This window comes from Rhinatrema bivittatum, chromosome 14 (assembly GCF_901001135.1).
Source record: "Rhinatrema bivittatum chromosome 14, aRhiBiv1.1, whole genome shotgun sequence".
NCBI lineage: Eukaryota > Metazoa > Chordata > Amphibia > Gymnophiona > Rhinatrematidae > Rhinatrema > Rhinatrema bivittatum.
In genome coordinates, this window is record NC_042628.1 from 16,699,123 (window position 1) to 16,714,731 (window position 15,609).

General features: G+C 40.2%; 1 protein-coding gene across 1 annotated transcript; it reads left to right on the forward strand.

The window, feature by feature from the left end:
* Positions 1-7,487: 7,487 nt before the first annotated feature.
* Positions 7,488-15,390, forward strand: LOC115076265 (parvalbumin, thymic CPV3-like). Its single transcript, XM_029577520.1, has 5 exons — positions 7,488-7,645; positions 8,715-8,782; positions 13,060-13,192; positions 13,874-13,983; positions 15,109-15,390. The coding sequence occupies exons 2-5, from the start codon at positions 8,722-8,724 to the stop codon at positions 15,132-15,134; spliced, it is 330 nt and encodes a 109-aa protein (XP_029433380.1). The 5' UTR covers positions 7,488-7,645; positions 8,715-8,721; the 3' UTR covers positions 15,135-15,390.
* Positions 15,391-15,609: the final 219 nt, after the last annotated feature.

The following is a 15,609-nucleotide window of genomic DNA, read 5'->3' on the forward strand; positions in this document are numbered from 1 at the left end:
CACATTATGGCTTTTAGCAAGTTTAAGCTGTGCCTCTGGCTACTTTTTACTATTGTGATATTTTTATTATAATTTTTAGGTTGCTTGTTTTATTTTACAATGTTATTTTTAATCAATTATCCTATCTTAACTGCATTGTATTTTAGTTTTGGTGTCTGCAATGTGTATTTATGTATATCACTGTGATTGGTTTTTGTTTTTTTTTTATCATATTACTTTGCTTAATTTATAATTGCTGTCTAATTTTGTATGTTACACCTTCTAAGACCTCTATATAATACAAAGTTATATTATTGTTTTAGGTGTGTTTGTTAGTACAAAAAGGCCTATTCTTTGGCAATCATCCATCTGTCTGTCCATCCATATGCACACTGCACAACCTCTATACCAACTGGCATGAAAATCAATATGGTGGTTGTCCACTGAAAGTTGTGGGAGAATCCCAAGTTTGTCTCAGATTAGTCCAGTTTTGGGAGCAAAAACAGTATCACTAATACAATATTCTATACTGCCCTACTATTCTTTAGAAAGCAATTCCAACCCAATATCAGAACAGTATAAATAAAGATCCATATAATCTAAATATCTATAAATCATCCATTTTATTATAAATACAAACTTTATATTCAAGAAACATTTTTACTTTTGTATAGATGTAATTACAGTAATGAGTCAAACTGCCCTACTAATTAAAAATTAAAATCCCATTTCCACTCACATAGGACAAGCACACCACACATACACATCACATCATAAAACTGAAACAATTCTCCTACTTATGGTGGATATCAAATGTACATCCTAAACCCTTATACAACATTCAGTTACAAACAAGATGTGCTCGACATAGACCAAATTCCAAAAAAATGCCTTAGTATCTATGAAACCACCATAAAAGGAAAAGCAATTTTCTTGTTCCTTGAAATTGAAAAGTTCACCAAAAATCATGGCAAAGTTCCCAAAAATAATATAATATCCAGTAATGCTGGTTATCAAAAAGAGATCCAGATCTTGTATAGTCAACTGCAATGTTATTCCTCTCACTCAACAGATATTCTCATTGAATTAAATCTCTATTAAGTCGACCTTCTGACCTCTTTGTATAGCTTCTCCTTTCATGAATAATGATATCCCGTATTTTTCCACATCTCTGAATTTCACTGCCACTGACTTCTCAATCCTGCATTATATAAGTAATGATATCATGCATTGCTTGAATGATGATATCCCTTATTTTACCGCATCTATGCATTTCATTGTCAATGACTTTTCAGTTCTGCATTGCACGAGTAACTCTCTTTCCTGTTAATACTGTTCCATGTAAACCGGCATGATGTACCTACGAATGTCGGTAAATAAAAACCCTAAATAAAAATAAATAAATAAATAAATAAATGATATCCCGAAGCTACAGCAGTTTGACACATCTCCGTGTCTGCATCAGGGGAATCAAAACATCAATCTAAAAAATAATAATCATAATTACAATAAAAATATGTTCAGTCATTTAAACATAAGCAAAAATCGATCAGAGCACTTATTGCTGTTACCAGCACCCATTCTTAATTTCAAGATGACGGTATCAGACATTCATTGAAAGCATATACATGTTATTTAAATACAAACTGTCCATTGACAGAGCACATTTCTCAGATGTAATCCCCATAAACTACTCCACCTCATTTTCACATGTGTTAGAAATGGCAAGACATTTCAAAAACAATTTTTAAAAACTAGTTCCACTCAGTCTCCCTATTCAGTCCTCTAGAGGCCACTGTCACCCATTTAAAAATATAAGATTGTGCCCTCTGCACCAAATATGTCTCAAAATATTTGGTGCAGAGGCTGCATGGTGCATTATCGTGATTGTAAAATTAAGAGAAGACAGGTATTGATATGACTAAAACTAGTTTTATTGTCAGTTTAAGAATATTACTGCATGTATTTTCCTCCAATTTTATTCCATTGCTCTCCCTGATCCTTAGTTTCCCTGGATGATCACTCACCTAAGCAATTCAAGTTCCCTTAGCTGACCCAGTGCTGGAAGAAAACCTTAAGTCTCTCTGAGGCTAAGTTTCAGTGTCTTTTATGTGCTAAAATGAAGACAGCAATGCAATCATTATCCCTCCTGCTACCAGCTGAGCACCCTACCTCCCCCAGTATATCACAGAGACTCATCCAGGTCTCTCCAAGGCATGGGTTCAGCTCATAGCTCAGTAAGTTTGCCTCACACTGAAATGCAAATGCTTTATGAGAACAGGCATAGTTCATGATTGGTTGGTGCTAATAACAAGGCAAATGTTTCCTGAATATTGTGCTGCACTCTTGTTCAGTCAGTCAAAAGGGTGGCTTTCCAAGGTATCAGCTTCAATGAGTAATGAAGTCCAACCAGCAACAGAATGCTGAAGACCTGTAAGCAGCCTAGAACAACATCAATTTGCTAAAAAAAAAAAATAAAATTAATAATAATAATAAAAATAAAAGACAATCAACAAGCCAGGTATGAGGTGATTTGATCTGCACAGTCTGGCATATGTGACAAGTGAGACCCAGGCTTAAGTGACGTAAATAAATTCAGTGAAGTCTGATAAAAAATTAATGCGAGGTTTCACAGAAGCTTGAGGGGATGCCAAGAACTGTTAGGTCTAGATGGAGATGAGGGAGAGGCAGCACCTGCCCTCTGTCAGGGGCTAGGTTCACGTGTGAGGAAGAATTGTGCTGGGAGCCTTCCAGCCCTCCAAGAATCTGCAATAATGTCTCTTCATGGAGCCCCGCCAACTCCGATAAACACAATATCGTGTGCACCCTGACTGGGAGACTGGATATGTATGGTGACAGTTCTTGGACCTAACGAATGGCTCCAATGAGCATAATAAAGGCAAGGATTCTGGCAACTAATATCAAAGTGGCAGCCATAGCTCTCAAGAGGAACGTTCCAGCTGCACAGAGTCAGGATTAAAGTGTGCTGGTACTGTTACTGGCCAGAAGGCTCAGCTTTCAGCAGGGCACACTGAATGTAGGGGCTCTGCTTTGTCTTGGTTTAATCATAGCAGTTTCAGTTAGGATCCCATTAACCAAACAGCACAGCCTTCTTTAACTAGAACATAAGAAGAAAATGCCATACTGGGTCAGACCAAGGGTCCATCAAGCCCAGCATCCTGTTTCCAACAGTGGCCAATCCAGGCCATAAGAACCTGGCAAGTACCCAAAAACTAAGTCTATTCCATGTAACCATTGCTAATGGCAGTGGCTATTCTCTAAGTGAATTTAATAGCAGGTAATGGACTTCTCCTCCAAGAACTTATCCAATCCTTTTTTAAACACAGCTATACTAACTGCACTAACCACATCCTCCGGCAACAAATTCCAGAGTCTAATTGTGCGTTGAGTAAAAAAGAACTTTCTCCGATTAGTTTTCAATGTGCCCCGTGCTAACTTCATGGAGTGCCCCCTAGTCTTTCTACTATCCGAAAGAGTAAATAACCGATTCACATCTACCCGTTCTAGACCTCTCATGATTTTAAACACCTCTATCAAGGTGCAAGGAGATGAGTGAACAGGGAATCAAAGATCATTTGAAGAGCCAGTGGCCTTGTCTCCAGCACCCATTACTGAGGCTGGCGATTTTTGTTATTGAAAGATCCATTAGGGAAAATGCCCCTGGCCTTGTCTACGTAAAAAAAAAAAAAAACAGGCCCAGTTACATAGGCAACCTGGAAATATTTATTTTCAGCTTAGTTCTGCTGGTGGCACAATGCAAAATAAATTATTTATCAAATACGGCTCTAAATTAAGGAGTATTTGTAATATTAAGGTTTTTTTGTTTGGGATTTTTTTGGCCTGATTATCCTAATCATGAGGTTATCGATGAAGTGGTCTGCAGTGGTCATGCAGACTGTTAGCCGGCATTTGGACGCGCGTTTTGGACGTGCTAGCTTTACCCCTTATTCAGTAAGGGGTAATAGCGCGTCCAAAACGCGCGTCCAACCCCCCCCCCCCCCCCCTGAACCTAATAGCGCCTGCAACATGCAAATGCATGTTGATGGCCCTATTAGGTATTCCTGCATGATTCAGAAAGCAAAATGTGCAGCCAAGCCGCACATTTTGCTTTCAGAAATTAGCGCCTACCCAAAGGTAGGCGCTAATTTCTCCGGGCACTGGGAAAGTGCACAGAAAAGCAGTAAAAACTGCTTTTCTGTGCACCCTCTGACTTAATATCATGGCGATATTAAGTCGGAGGTCCCGAAAGTTTAAAAAAGTAAAAAAAAAAAAAAGTAAAATGGGCCCGTGGCTGTTGGGTTGAAAACCAGACGCTCAATTTTGCCAGCGTCCGGTTTCCGAGCCAGTGGCTGTCAGCGGGCTCAAGAACTGACGCCGGCAAAATTGAGTGTCGGCTGTCAAACCCGCTGACAGCCACCACTTCCGTCAAAAAAGAGGCGCTAGGGACGCGCTCTTGTCCCTAGAGCCTCTTTTTACTGCCAGGCCTAATTTAAATAAATGAAGATACTGTATCACGCGCACAGGAGAGTGGCCTGTGCGCGCGTCGAGAGAGCGGGCGTTCACTCGCTCTCCTGTGTTTTTACTGTATCGGCCTGTTTGGAAGTGACAGAAAAAGATTCAGATATTCTGAATCATAAAATTATTTTGCTAGTCACTTTCTGATCACCCATCAAACCTCGTTTACCCTTCCTCCCCGCCCCCCAACTCCTTCACCCTTCACCCTATCATTGTAATGCTTTTTATGATTCACTTACTGAAACCACTTTGCTTTATATTTCCTGGTAATGCCATCTTTTGCTTGTTTGAATTCTGTCCTGAAAAAGAGAGTATTAACTCTTGAAAGCTAGTCAAGCAATGTATTTAGTCCAATAAAACGGTATCACCTTATACAGTATGTATGTATATATATATATATATACATTTGTTAACCTTTATTTCTGGGCATTCAAGTGGAGTAACGAGGCAGCCAAAATAATGTATCCAAAATTAAAATGGGATTCTAGGAATGTATGAGGGGGAAAGTGCTCTGTATTGTACCCTTTGGAAAGAATGAGGGCATCTGTAACCTTAGATATACAGAGGCACATCTGTTAGACTGTGCCTTCTGTCTCTTTACCTGGAACTAGACACTGAGGGGTGCCAGGACCCTCCCTTACATTACTTGTGGTAACAAAGCGATTCTATCCTGGTTGCCTAGAAGTACAGGTCAACAAACACATTGCAGGTGATACCTTTATACTGGGACTAACTTCATAAGTTTGTGCAGGACTGGGAATGGGGTGGAGAGAAGGCTAAGGGTGTCCTTCTACGCACTACATTTATTAAGTGAGTGATGTGTGAATCCTTGCGGGTTGTAGCACCAGTTATTGCATTGTATCGCCACAACGGCTCTCCAAAGAAGTGGCAGTTTGTGAGCTTTCGAGAAAGCCTTTCCAGACCCCAACTGAACCCTAACTCACCATTAATTCACTATCAGACCTTAACATTACACTGTAATACATACCATTGTAAATAATTGCTTTCTGTTAAAATTCCTATTGCCGTTTTTTTTGTGTACATCCCTGTCTTATTGTAACTGCAACATTTCCAGTTTCGCACTTGTCAAAGTTCTATTGCATTTATTCATTTTACTCACCCCTTGTTTAATGTAAACCGGCATGATGTGATGCCTATCAAGAATGCCGGTATAAAAAAAACACGAAATAAGTAAAATAAAATAAAAGATGGTTTTTGAGTGCACTTAGAAGGCTCTCTCTCTCTTTCTTCTCATAATTCTTCACATATAAAAATGACCACAGTAGCCACATTAGTTTATCCTGGTTGCCAACATCAGAAACAAGCATTGTTTTCCTGCTCATGTGATGATATGAGAATTATGCCCAGTTAGGTGCTGCCAAAGTATTCGGTCACTCACTGAGACAATCTTCCTTCTCATAAAACAACAATTAACAAGGAGCCCCAACCCGGGCATCGCTCATTAAGCTATTTTAATTGAATATATGAAAAAAAAAGAATGGCACATGAAAAGAACAGAGAAAGAATGTTATTCTGCTAATGTCATTAGTATGCCATTTAAAGAATTTGGGTAGGTGCTAATTTCTTAAAGTAAAATGTGCTGCACATTTTACTTACTGAATCGCGCGGGAATACCTAATAGGGCCATCAACATGCATTTGCTATTAGGTTCGGCGGGTTGGATGCGCGTTTTCCGCCCCTTACTGAATAAGGGGTAAGGGAAAATGTGGTCCAATGGCGGGTTAACAGTGCGCTCGAGCGCACTGTTAACCCGCCATTGGACCACAGTACATTGGACTACAGTACAGTGCGCTCCATCGGAGCGCACTGTACTGTATCAGCCCGAGAGTATTTACAGGGCAGGAGCAGATTAATTAGATGCAGCACAATTCATTCATCACCTTACAAAGAGCAGAGCCTGATGCTGACACTATAAGCAGCACTAGCATTAGCCACAACCCTGCAGGGAACAGATAGATGGGAAAACAGCTTATAGTCATTGGTCTCTCTCCAGATAGGAAGCCTATAGCACTGGCCCATTGTAGGCAGTTGTGTATGGCAACCCTCAAACGTTAAAAAAATAATTAAGACGCCCATATTCAGACACAGTCCTGATAGCAAAGTTAGTCGGATAAATTAATTCAGCTAACTTTGGAGGCATAGTCAACTGTGCAACTGTGTTACTTAATATAGCTGGCTAACTATAGCCAGCTAACTTGAGGACAGCTCTTTGGCCCAGTTAATTAGCCAGCTAAGTTAACTGGAGCACTAAACAGCCTTCGGTGTATATCTCATTGAATTGCATGGGAAGATTTGCATTTCCCTGCCAGTTCCTTTTCATACTATTAGAATTTTATGTGCCTCCATTTGGTGCTGGAGCATTTCTGTATGAAAATAAAGGTGGGTATAATTCTGGCAGCAAAAGAAAACTGTTGATCTTGACTTGAAAACAATGTATTTTTTCATGTTAAAGGTGTGCTGATTGGTAAATGATCTAAGGGTTAACACCAGTGCTAATAATGAGCACCCCCCCGTCTTAGTAAACCTACTATGGAGGCCAGGGCTGATGGTGTTAGACATACCGGAGCCCACCCATTTCCAGCTGCCCAAGAGACATCATTCAAGGGGTCCCCATGTGCCACGGGAACGTTGTGCAATTGCCCTGCTTGCCCTTCTACAAAGCTGGCCCCGACAGCAGCATCTTCTGGCTATTCCACCCCATAATTTTATTAACAAGCAAGCTGTCCTCTTCTCCTTTTTTTTTTTTTTTTATTAAATTAACTTATAGCACTAAAAATCTAAAGAGCAAATGCTAGACAAGCCTGGTGTTTACTCTTAACTTGTACACAACTTATACAAAGGCGATCTAAATGCTAATTATATAAGTGTGAATTTTGTTATACTTATCCATATTCTCCCCGGTTATAAATAGGAAAAGCTTAATTAGTTAGGCAGGAAATTGGAGCTCTGTATCAAATCAAGCATTTGATCCATGACAAGGTAACCTAAGTAGGGCTTTGTCACCTTTGGGCTCCTATATAAACCAGACTAGTAGCCCAGAGCCCAGGTGTGCTGCCCTATATGTCTTCAGCCCTTGTGTCTTTACAGCAAGCCACAAAAAAAGAAACAGGTAAGGTCCGAGTAACAAGCTGAGCTGGGACTCTGCGCCCGGCTGCAGCTCCATGTTCACTCTGGGGCTTGTTCTCTGCGCCCGGCTGCAGCTCCATGTTCACTGTGGGGCTTCTTCTCTGCGCCCGGCTGCAGCTCCATGTTCACTGTGGGGCTTCTTCTCTGCGCCCGGCTGCAGCTCCATGTTCACTGTGGGGCTTCTTCTCTGCGCCCGGCTGCAGCTCCATGTTCACTCTGGGGCTTCTTCTCTGCGCCCGGCTGCAGCTCCATGTTCACTCTGGGGCTTCTTCTCTGCGCCCGGCTGCAGCTCCATGTTCACTCTGGGGCTTCTTCTCTGCGCCCGGCTGCAGCTCCATGTTCACTCTGGGGCTTCTTCTCTGCGCCCGGCTGCAGCTCCATGTTCACTCTGGGGCTTCTTCTCCTCGGCTGTTTGCTGTGACTGTGCTATCTTGCCAGGGAGAAAACTGACCCCTGATGGTGAGCTCTAAAACCTAGAACATGGCGAGTCCTTCTAACAAAGGATCCGGGAGCCAAAAGCTCCGTTTAAGACCCAGGCGATCACTCCCTGAAAACTATTTATTTGGAGGAGAACGGATTTCGATTCGTAACTGCCCAACCAAGTCTGGTTTTAAAGCGGGAACGGTGGAAGGCGTTCTTGTGTTGTGCTAGAGGATTTTTTTTTTCCTAAATGAGGAAAAAGCCTCGCGCGTGCGGGGCTCCGAATTGTTTCTGGAGAAGCAGCTGCTCCAGCTGCAGGGCATTCTTCGTTTTGGTTAGCAAAAGCTCTGCAAGCAGATTAGTTTCTCCTCTTGAGTCTTCTTGTTCGAGTATTTCACATAAATGTTGCTTATACTTATTTTTTTAAATAATAGAAATAAAGGTTAAAAAAATAAAATAGATACCATCTTCATAGGACTCATCTAGAAACGTGCTGAGTCTAATTAAAAGGTATCTTATATTATTTTTGTTTTTATTTGTTAACCTTGTATTCAAGTGGCCTAATACGGCAACCAAACTACTTGGTACTGACAATTAATCTGTCTGTCTGTCTGTAACGGATTACTTTCTAGATCCAAGATGAGCCTGACCAGCGTTCTCAGCGCCTCTGATATTGCAGCTGCTCTGAGAGAGTGTCAAGGTAACGAATGTGCTGAATGCACTGGCAGAGTAACTTGCCTTCCTTTTATTCCACATGCTTTATCAGCTGGTGCTCCAGCTTCCCCGCTAAGACAGTTAAAAAGCCCCAAACAAACGAAGATCATATCCAGACTCTGAAGATACAGCTACTTAAAAGCCATGTGTGATGAGCATTTTCCCTATACTCTGTTTTCTAAGGGGTGAATTTTCAAAGCGTGTAAAATTAGCACCTATAGGTATCAGTAGCTTGTAATTGCTGTTTTATAAACATCAAACACATACTTTTGGTCTGGAGTAGGGGAATTCTGGGGTATGGCAGAGAGTCACATGTGTAAGTTGTTATTTTATAAAGACTTACACGCATACATTTGGGTAACTTATGTAATTCTTACCCCTGCAAATTATCTTGTGTAATTGATATCAGACTTGTTTATGGTTTACCTCTGGCTGAGTAGGGTGAACTGGGGGGAGTTCAGGGAGAAGAGCCAGGAGGGTCTTGACGGACTGGGCGAGCTGGTAGAGGAATTGAGGAAAATTGGTAACTTCAATTACATACACATGTAGTAAAATATACAGACTTCTACACGTAAATTGGGTTTTACATGAGCAAATCCTTATATTTTATGCACAGAAAAAAATAAGTGTGTAACTTTAAAAAAAATGTAGGAAAAGTACATGCAGTTGATGTATTGAAATACTTGTTTCAATGCACTGCATGTATCTGGTACAGTAGGCTATAAAATACTATTGTAGATCTCCATGATGCCATGTGGAGTTGTTTTGAGTTATTCTCTAAGGCTTGTCCCGTCCCCCCCCTGACAAAGAATGGGAGAAACGCTTTACTGGATCAGGCCTAAAACAAGAGAGCACCACAAAAAAATATGGTGGACCGAAGCACAGGAAACGCACCAGAAGGAAAATCAACAAAAATAGTTGTGTGCTGCGATAACTCATAGTGGCTAGTTAGTAAAAATAGTAACTAAAAACATGTTTAACAGGGTGAATATCACTCAACATACAGCATCAAAATTTGAAAAAGATTTAACGTTAACATCTACCTAGCAACTACTTTGTACACCTCTAGAACTATAAAAAAAAATCTCAATTACATCAAAATTTGAAGAGGATTTATGTTGAGTGATACTCACCCTGTTAAACATGTTTTTAGTTACTATTTTTATCGCAGCACACAACTATTTTTTTGTGGATTAAAACAGGAGAATACTGTATTTTCATTTGGCCCTAGATGTATTTAATCTTCTGCATTTCTCTGATTCTATCCAAAGGGAAGCAGGCTTATGATATGGCCATATGTGTCTGTGTGCTCCAATAACTTTTGTTTGGTGTCCTATTTGTACCACATTTTCAGAATATGGTCAGGGAGGTCCAAGGATCCTGACCATATGACTATGCACAAGTCCTGAAAAGCAGGCTCCATTAATTCTGTGTGGAACTTCTTGTTATCTCTTCAAATCAGTCATGCTAAGCGAGTGGTTAGCAACCTTTGCTACATTGATCTCGCTATCCCAATAACTTCACTTGGGCTTTGAGCTTCCCCCATTTTTGTGTTATAAAAATATAAACATTTCAACCAACTTTACTAATCTTGCAGCTGCAGATCCTCCATCCGGTGGTGGTGGCAGGTCGAGGGAAGTACTAAGGCCTCTCTGGTGGCAACAGGTAGGGGGAAGCAAGCCCTGTTCAGTTACTGGACCTCCCTGCAGTGCTGGCATCAGCTTTCCCATGCCCACTCTACACTATGCTGGCATCCTTTCTCCTGGGGGAGTTAAGATTATGCAGCTGTTTAAATGACTGTCAAACCTATGATACAATTTCTTTCTGTCTTGTAGCTAATGGTGAAGCAGGGCGCTCAGATACAACAATAATTAAGTTCCAATTTTGTAAACTCTTATTTCTGCCTTCCAGTGGTTGACTATATGGATTACTAATCAGTTTATTGAAATGAACAATGCCTATAAAACTTTTTTTTTTTTTTTGATTGGGGGGTATTCAGATATTCCTAGCTTAACTAGGAACCCATAATCAATCTGGAAACTGCATAGATTAATATTGTGTTTATACAACCTGTTTAACAATCAGACCCAAGACACCACAGTTTAATGATCACCTGCAATAAAGCACAGCTATTTAGGCAATGGTACAATCATTAAGATGATTATTAGCACAGATATCCTTGGCCAATAAATGCTGTGATATAATTTTGCATATCACATAATTCATTTAGGGTTCAAACTAATAAAATTCAAGAGCTGCAAAAGTGGTTAAGAATCTGGAGATGTTCAGTTTGGGGCAGCTTTTTTCCCTCCTGCTGTAAACAAAATATTTGGTCCAGCTGGGGGAGGGACAGATGAGGGGAGTGTATTTGGCTTTGTCCCAGAGGGGTTTATTCCTGGGCAAAATCTCACAAACTGGGGATTACAGCACAGTATCAGACTTAACATACTTTTACTTCAAGCTGCTGACTCGTGAATTTCTGAAAGAATCCGAAATTGTCATTGATGCTTTTATATTAGTAATGTGACAGCTATGTGTTCACTAGTTTCTAGTGAACTGAGAAAATAAAATACAGAAGTGGGCTTGTGGGGGAAAAATATGATTACTGTGCAGAAAATAAGTGTACAAATAAGAGTAGGGCTTTTTTAAGTCAATAACTTAAAACATGTACTTTCCTGTTGGTGGAAGTACAATTTAAAAAAGGTGAAAAGATGTAAGAATCCCTTGATAGAATGGATGGGATCCTCTGGAGGCTTCCAGTTCATCATCCCTTCATGTGCAAATACCTGGGGATATTTCCCCTGCTTGATAGCCCCACTCCACCCCCAAAGCTGATGATAGTGGGCCAGGGGCCCTGGATCTGGACACAACTCCTTACCCCCCCCCCCCCCTTCTTTCCCTCTAGCAAACCCTAGGAGTAAAAGACCTGATTCAGGGCCCATCTGCATTGATGTACAGCACTACCTACCACTGGGCCAGATTTAATCTATTTATATTAACACAGATGAGAAAATATCTAAACCAAAGTCAGTACCTTGGTTTCTGGGTTTTTTAACAATTGTTTTGTATTTTTTTCTCTCCAGTGGTGTCTACTCCTCCCTTTCTTCCTAGACAGTATTCCCAGCCTGCTTAGGGCATCCTTGTGAGCTGGCAGGATACACCACTGTATGGGGAGATCTGAACCCGGATCTCCCATGCCACATTCTGAACTGCAAGGCCAGCTCTGGTGCTTTGTTTTTAAAATGGAGAACCAGCTTTGTATCCTTTTTACATCCTGGATATTTGGCAAAAGTATATTGTACAGAATAATATATTATAGCAAATTTATTTTATAACAAATACACCCAGCAAATAGCAGGTCTATCAATTAAAATGTTACTCATGTTCTTATTTCTGAAATCTGTTATCCCCTAGCAATTCCTCAACTTCTGGGAGTATCCAGAAGCACAAATTGTTGTGGTTGGATTGGTTCATGCAAACTGTGATGTCATCTGTGACATCATAGTCATTATGGATCATTCTGATCCAGTCAATGGGCCTTATTTAAACACATTTTCCCATTTTATATGCCTAGGGAAGCAATCTTTAATAAACAAGGCCCAATGTAAGGTAACTTATGATTCTGGCTAGCAGGGCTGCTTCTAGAGGTTCAAGGGAACTGGAGAGGAAGCTGCTTAAATTTCAAGATTAGTGACTTAACCATTGGATGGCTATATGGTACAGGCAATTGCTTTCTCTAAATACCCGTAACATTAGAGCACACTGAGATGACATCAAACATGGGTAAACCTGCCCACCATGTGCTCACTGCCCAGGCATGATCTTTATTTCTTCAAATTTTAATTCCTCATTTCGTGATCTAGTGATGCAATCTAAAAAAAAAAAATCATGCATTCATTCTTTTCAACTCATTTATAAATGAACAGAACCACCTCGTTTCACAATTCTCAGATCAAAAGTATGAAGGTTAAACCACAGGTGTTTCATAAGTCTCCCCAGATTCATACTACAGATACATAGTGCAGGATAGGTTTAAAGGAAGAAAACTTAGTGCATTTCTGTGACCGGAGCTTTGTATTTAACGGGTCAAAACACCATGTTTTACAAGATCATGTTGCCCATTGGTTGCTATACTCTTGCGGTTCTATTTTATATCAGATTGGAATTTCAAAAGAATTGAAAAATGTCTGACAGTAAATGTGAAATATTGGCAATGACTTAAGACACAAAGCTGACAATCTCTGTGTCCTTTGTTTCTACCAGCACCAGAGTCCTTTAGCTACAAAAAATTCTTCCAAACCTGTGGCTTGACCAAGAAGACACCCTGCCAAATAAAGGAGGTCTTCGGCGTGCTGGATAACGACAATAGCGGCTTCATCGAGGAGGATGAACTGAAGTAAGTGGCCGCACAGATTTAAACAGCCATGTCTCTAGGTAATCGTTCTCAGACATGATTAAAAACATAACATTATAACTTTAATTGTTAAAGCACAGAGTTTTTACAATGTAAAGATAATGACCACCGTCAATTATCAAGTTACCTTGTAAACCCACATGATACCCATGGGTGAATATCAGTATATAAAAACAAATACAAATTGTCATGAGGTTAGCTGGAGATGAGCAGCTCCTGACTGTGAGCTTCAGGTGATGCTGACAGATGATCCGGACAGCCCCCTGGCCATCTGGTCTTTCTCTCGCTCACTCTCCACAGATTGAGTAAGAGGGGCTGGAAGGACTCTGGCAATTCCTGGTTTTGCTAATAAAATCTTACCCTGAACACCAATCCCAGTTATGACTTCTCTTCTTAAACAATGATTTTCTCCTGGTTTGTTTTTTTTTTTTTGGGGGGGGGGGGGTTGTTTTTTCTTCTCTGCAATACTTTTAACCCTTCCCCCCCCAAAACAAAGGTACAAGCAGTTATTACTAAACAGTACAAGATATTAGTTCAAGTTATGTCAAACCAAACATCTTGCACCCACTGGAGATCCTGTGAGAACCATGGGCTTAGGAAGAGTATGTGGCTGGAAACAGATGATAGATCACCCACTCATGTTCTCCTTTTTGGATCCCACAGGTTCTTTCTTCAGCGTTTTGATGCTGGAGCCAGGGTTTTAACCAGCAGTGAAACCAAGGCATTCATGTCAGCAATAGACCACGATGGAGATGGTAAAATAGGCGCTGATGGTATGAGACTGACTCCCATTCCACTCCTTCCTAAACAAATGTGTATTTCTCCTCTTTTTACACCAACTGCAGGTTTTATCAACATAGAAAACCTCCTTGAACAGTGAAAAATGAAAATTGTTTTCATTGGACATGGGCACATAGAGATTTCTTATAATAAAGCTAAAAATAGCTTCCAAATCAAATCTTAGTCCAGGGCTTCCAAAGCCAGTTGGGAGTTTAGGATATGCACAATGAATATGTATGGGAAATTTACATACACTGGCAACTTAACATATTTATTATGGATATCTTAAACTTGAATGATTGTGAGGTCATCAGGGCAGGTTTGGGAAACCCTGCCCTAGCCTTGTAAAAATAGATTCCATGTCAAACCAAAAACTGATTGCATATCCAAACCAGAAGTGCATTCTTAAATCATAAGGCTCCCTGCATCTAGGGTGGTGTCTCACTCTGTTCTCAAGACCAGCAGCCAAATCTCACTTTCAGGATATCCCCAAGGAATATGCAGGAACTATATTCACAAACATAAGTCTAAGAACCAGACTAATATACATAATTTGGTCATCCCGAAGACTGAATTTGTAGCTGCATATGCATGAAGCCCTCAGAAGGACTTCCACCTTTCTCACCTCTTTTGCCTGTATGCTGTGTTTGTCCCAAATGTAAACCCATCTGCTGGACTGCAAAAAAAACCAAAAAAACTTAGCCCTTTTTCTTTTGCCTCCTTGTTGATTACTGACTGGAATCTTTGCCAATGGACCCCACAACAGTCTCCTAAATTCAAAATGTATTTCCTAGAGAAGCTTGCTTGTGTTTCTGTACTGGTCTTTGCATTTGTTGCTAGGTTTAAAGCAGGGTTGGGCCTCAGAATTTGACTTATGACTCAGTTTTGTTATATGATGGGAGCTAACTGTGCCAAAAAAAAAACCAGAAAAGGCCATATGGATAACTGCAATTACTATCCTTTATAGCAAGAGGGAAACAAAGCATGAACTATGAAATTGCATGACTGTTCATATATTATGGGACAGTATGTCACAGTCCACAGAATTTCCTTTTATATCATTCACTTGTAGAACTCCCTATTACATTAATGCTTGAATGTTTTCTGTGGTGTTTCAGAGTTCCAGGAGGTGGTACTCTCTTAACAGACTAAGGATCCAAATAAGGAAGGAAAACCCTCCAGACAACTGGAGAGAAATGCTCCAGGCCCTACAACATGGATGGCATCCTGGCTTTTATCCCTTAGTTACTGATGAATTAACTATTATTCCTGAATGTGTCTTTAACATATCTGTTGCTTACTAAGATGGAGGATTAGTAGCATATAGAACCTGGACTGTAAGACACTTCATCAGGTACTGCATTTAAAAATTATCCAATAAAAATGAGCTTAACTAGAAATCGGTGAAAAATTTTTCTTTAAATTTGGGATTACCTATTAGTTTTGGGGGTTTTTTAGTTCTATATACTGCCCTCCTCAGGACATCATATTATAAAAAGGTCAACGAAATGTGGTGCAGTCATTTCATTCCCTACTAATTTTGTATCTTTATGTGCTTAGAAAGTAGTTTGAGAGTTTGAATTAATTCGGTTTACAGAGCTTGCAAAAGTCATTTACCT

What these genes read in the sequence shown, in the direction of transcription:
- LOC115076265 (XM_029577520.1), top strand. Translation starts at nt 8,722, where the DNA reads ATGAGCCTGACCAGCGTTCTCAGCGCCTCTGATATTGCAGCTGCTCTG. An exon ending in ATCGAGGAGGATGAACTGAA is followed by an intron (nt 13,193 to 13,873) that starts GTAAGTGGCCGC and finishes TGGATCCCACAG; the next exon opens with GTTCTTTCTTCAGCGTTTTG. An exon ending in TGGTAAAATAGGCGCTGATG is followed by an intron (nt 13,984 to 15,108) that starts GTATGAGACTGA and finishes GTGGTGTTTCAG; the next exon opens with AGTTCCAGGAGGTGGTACTC.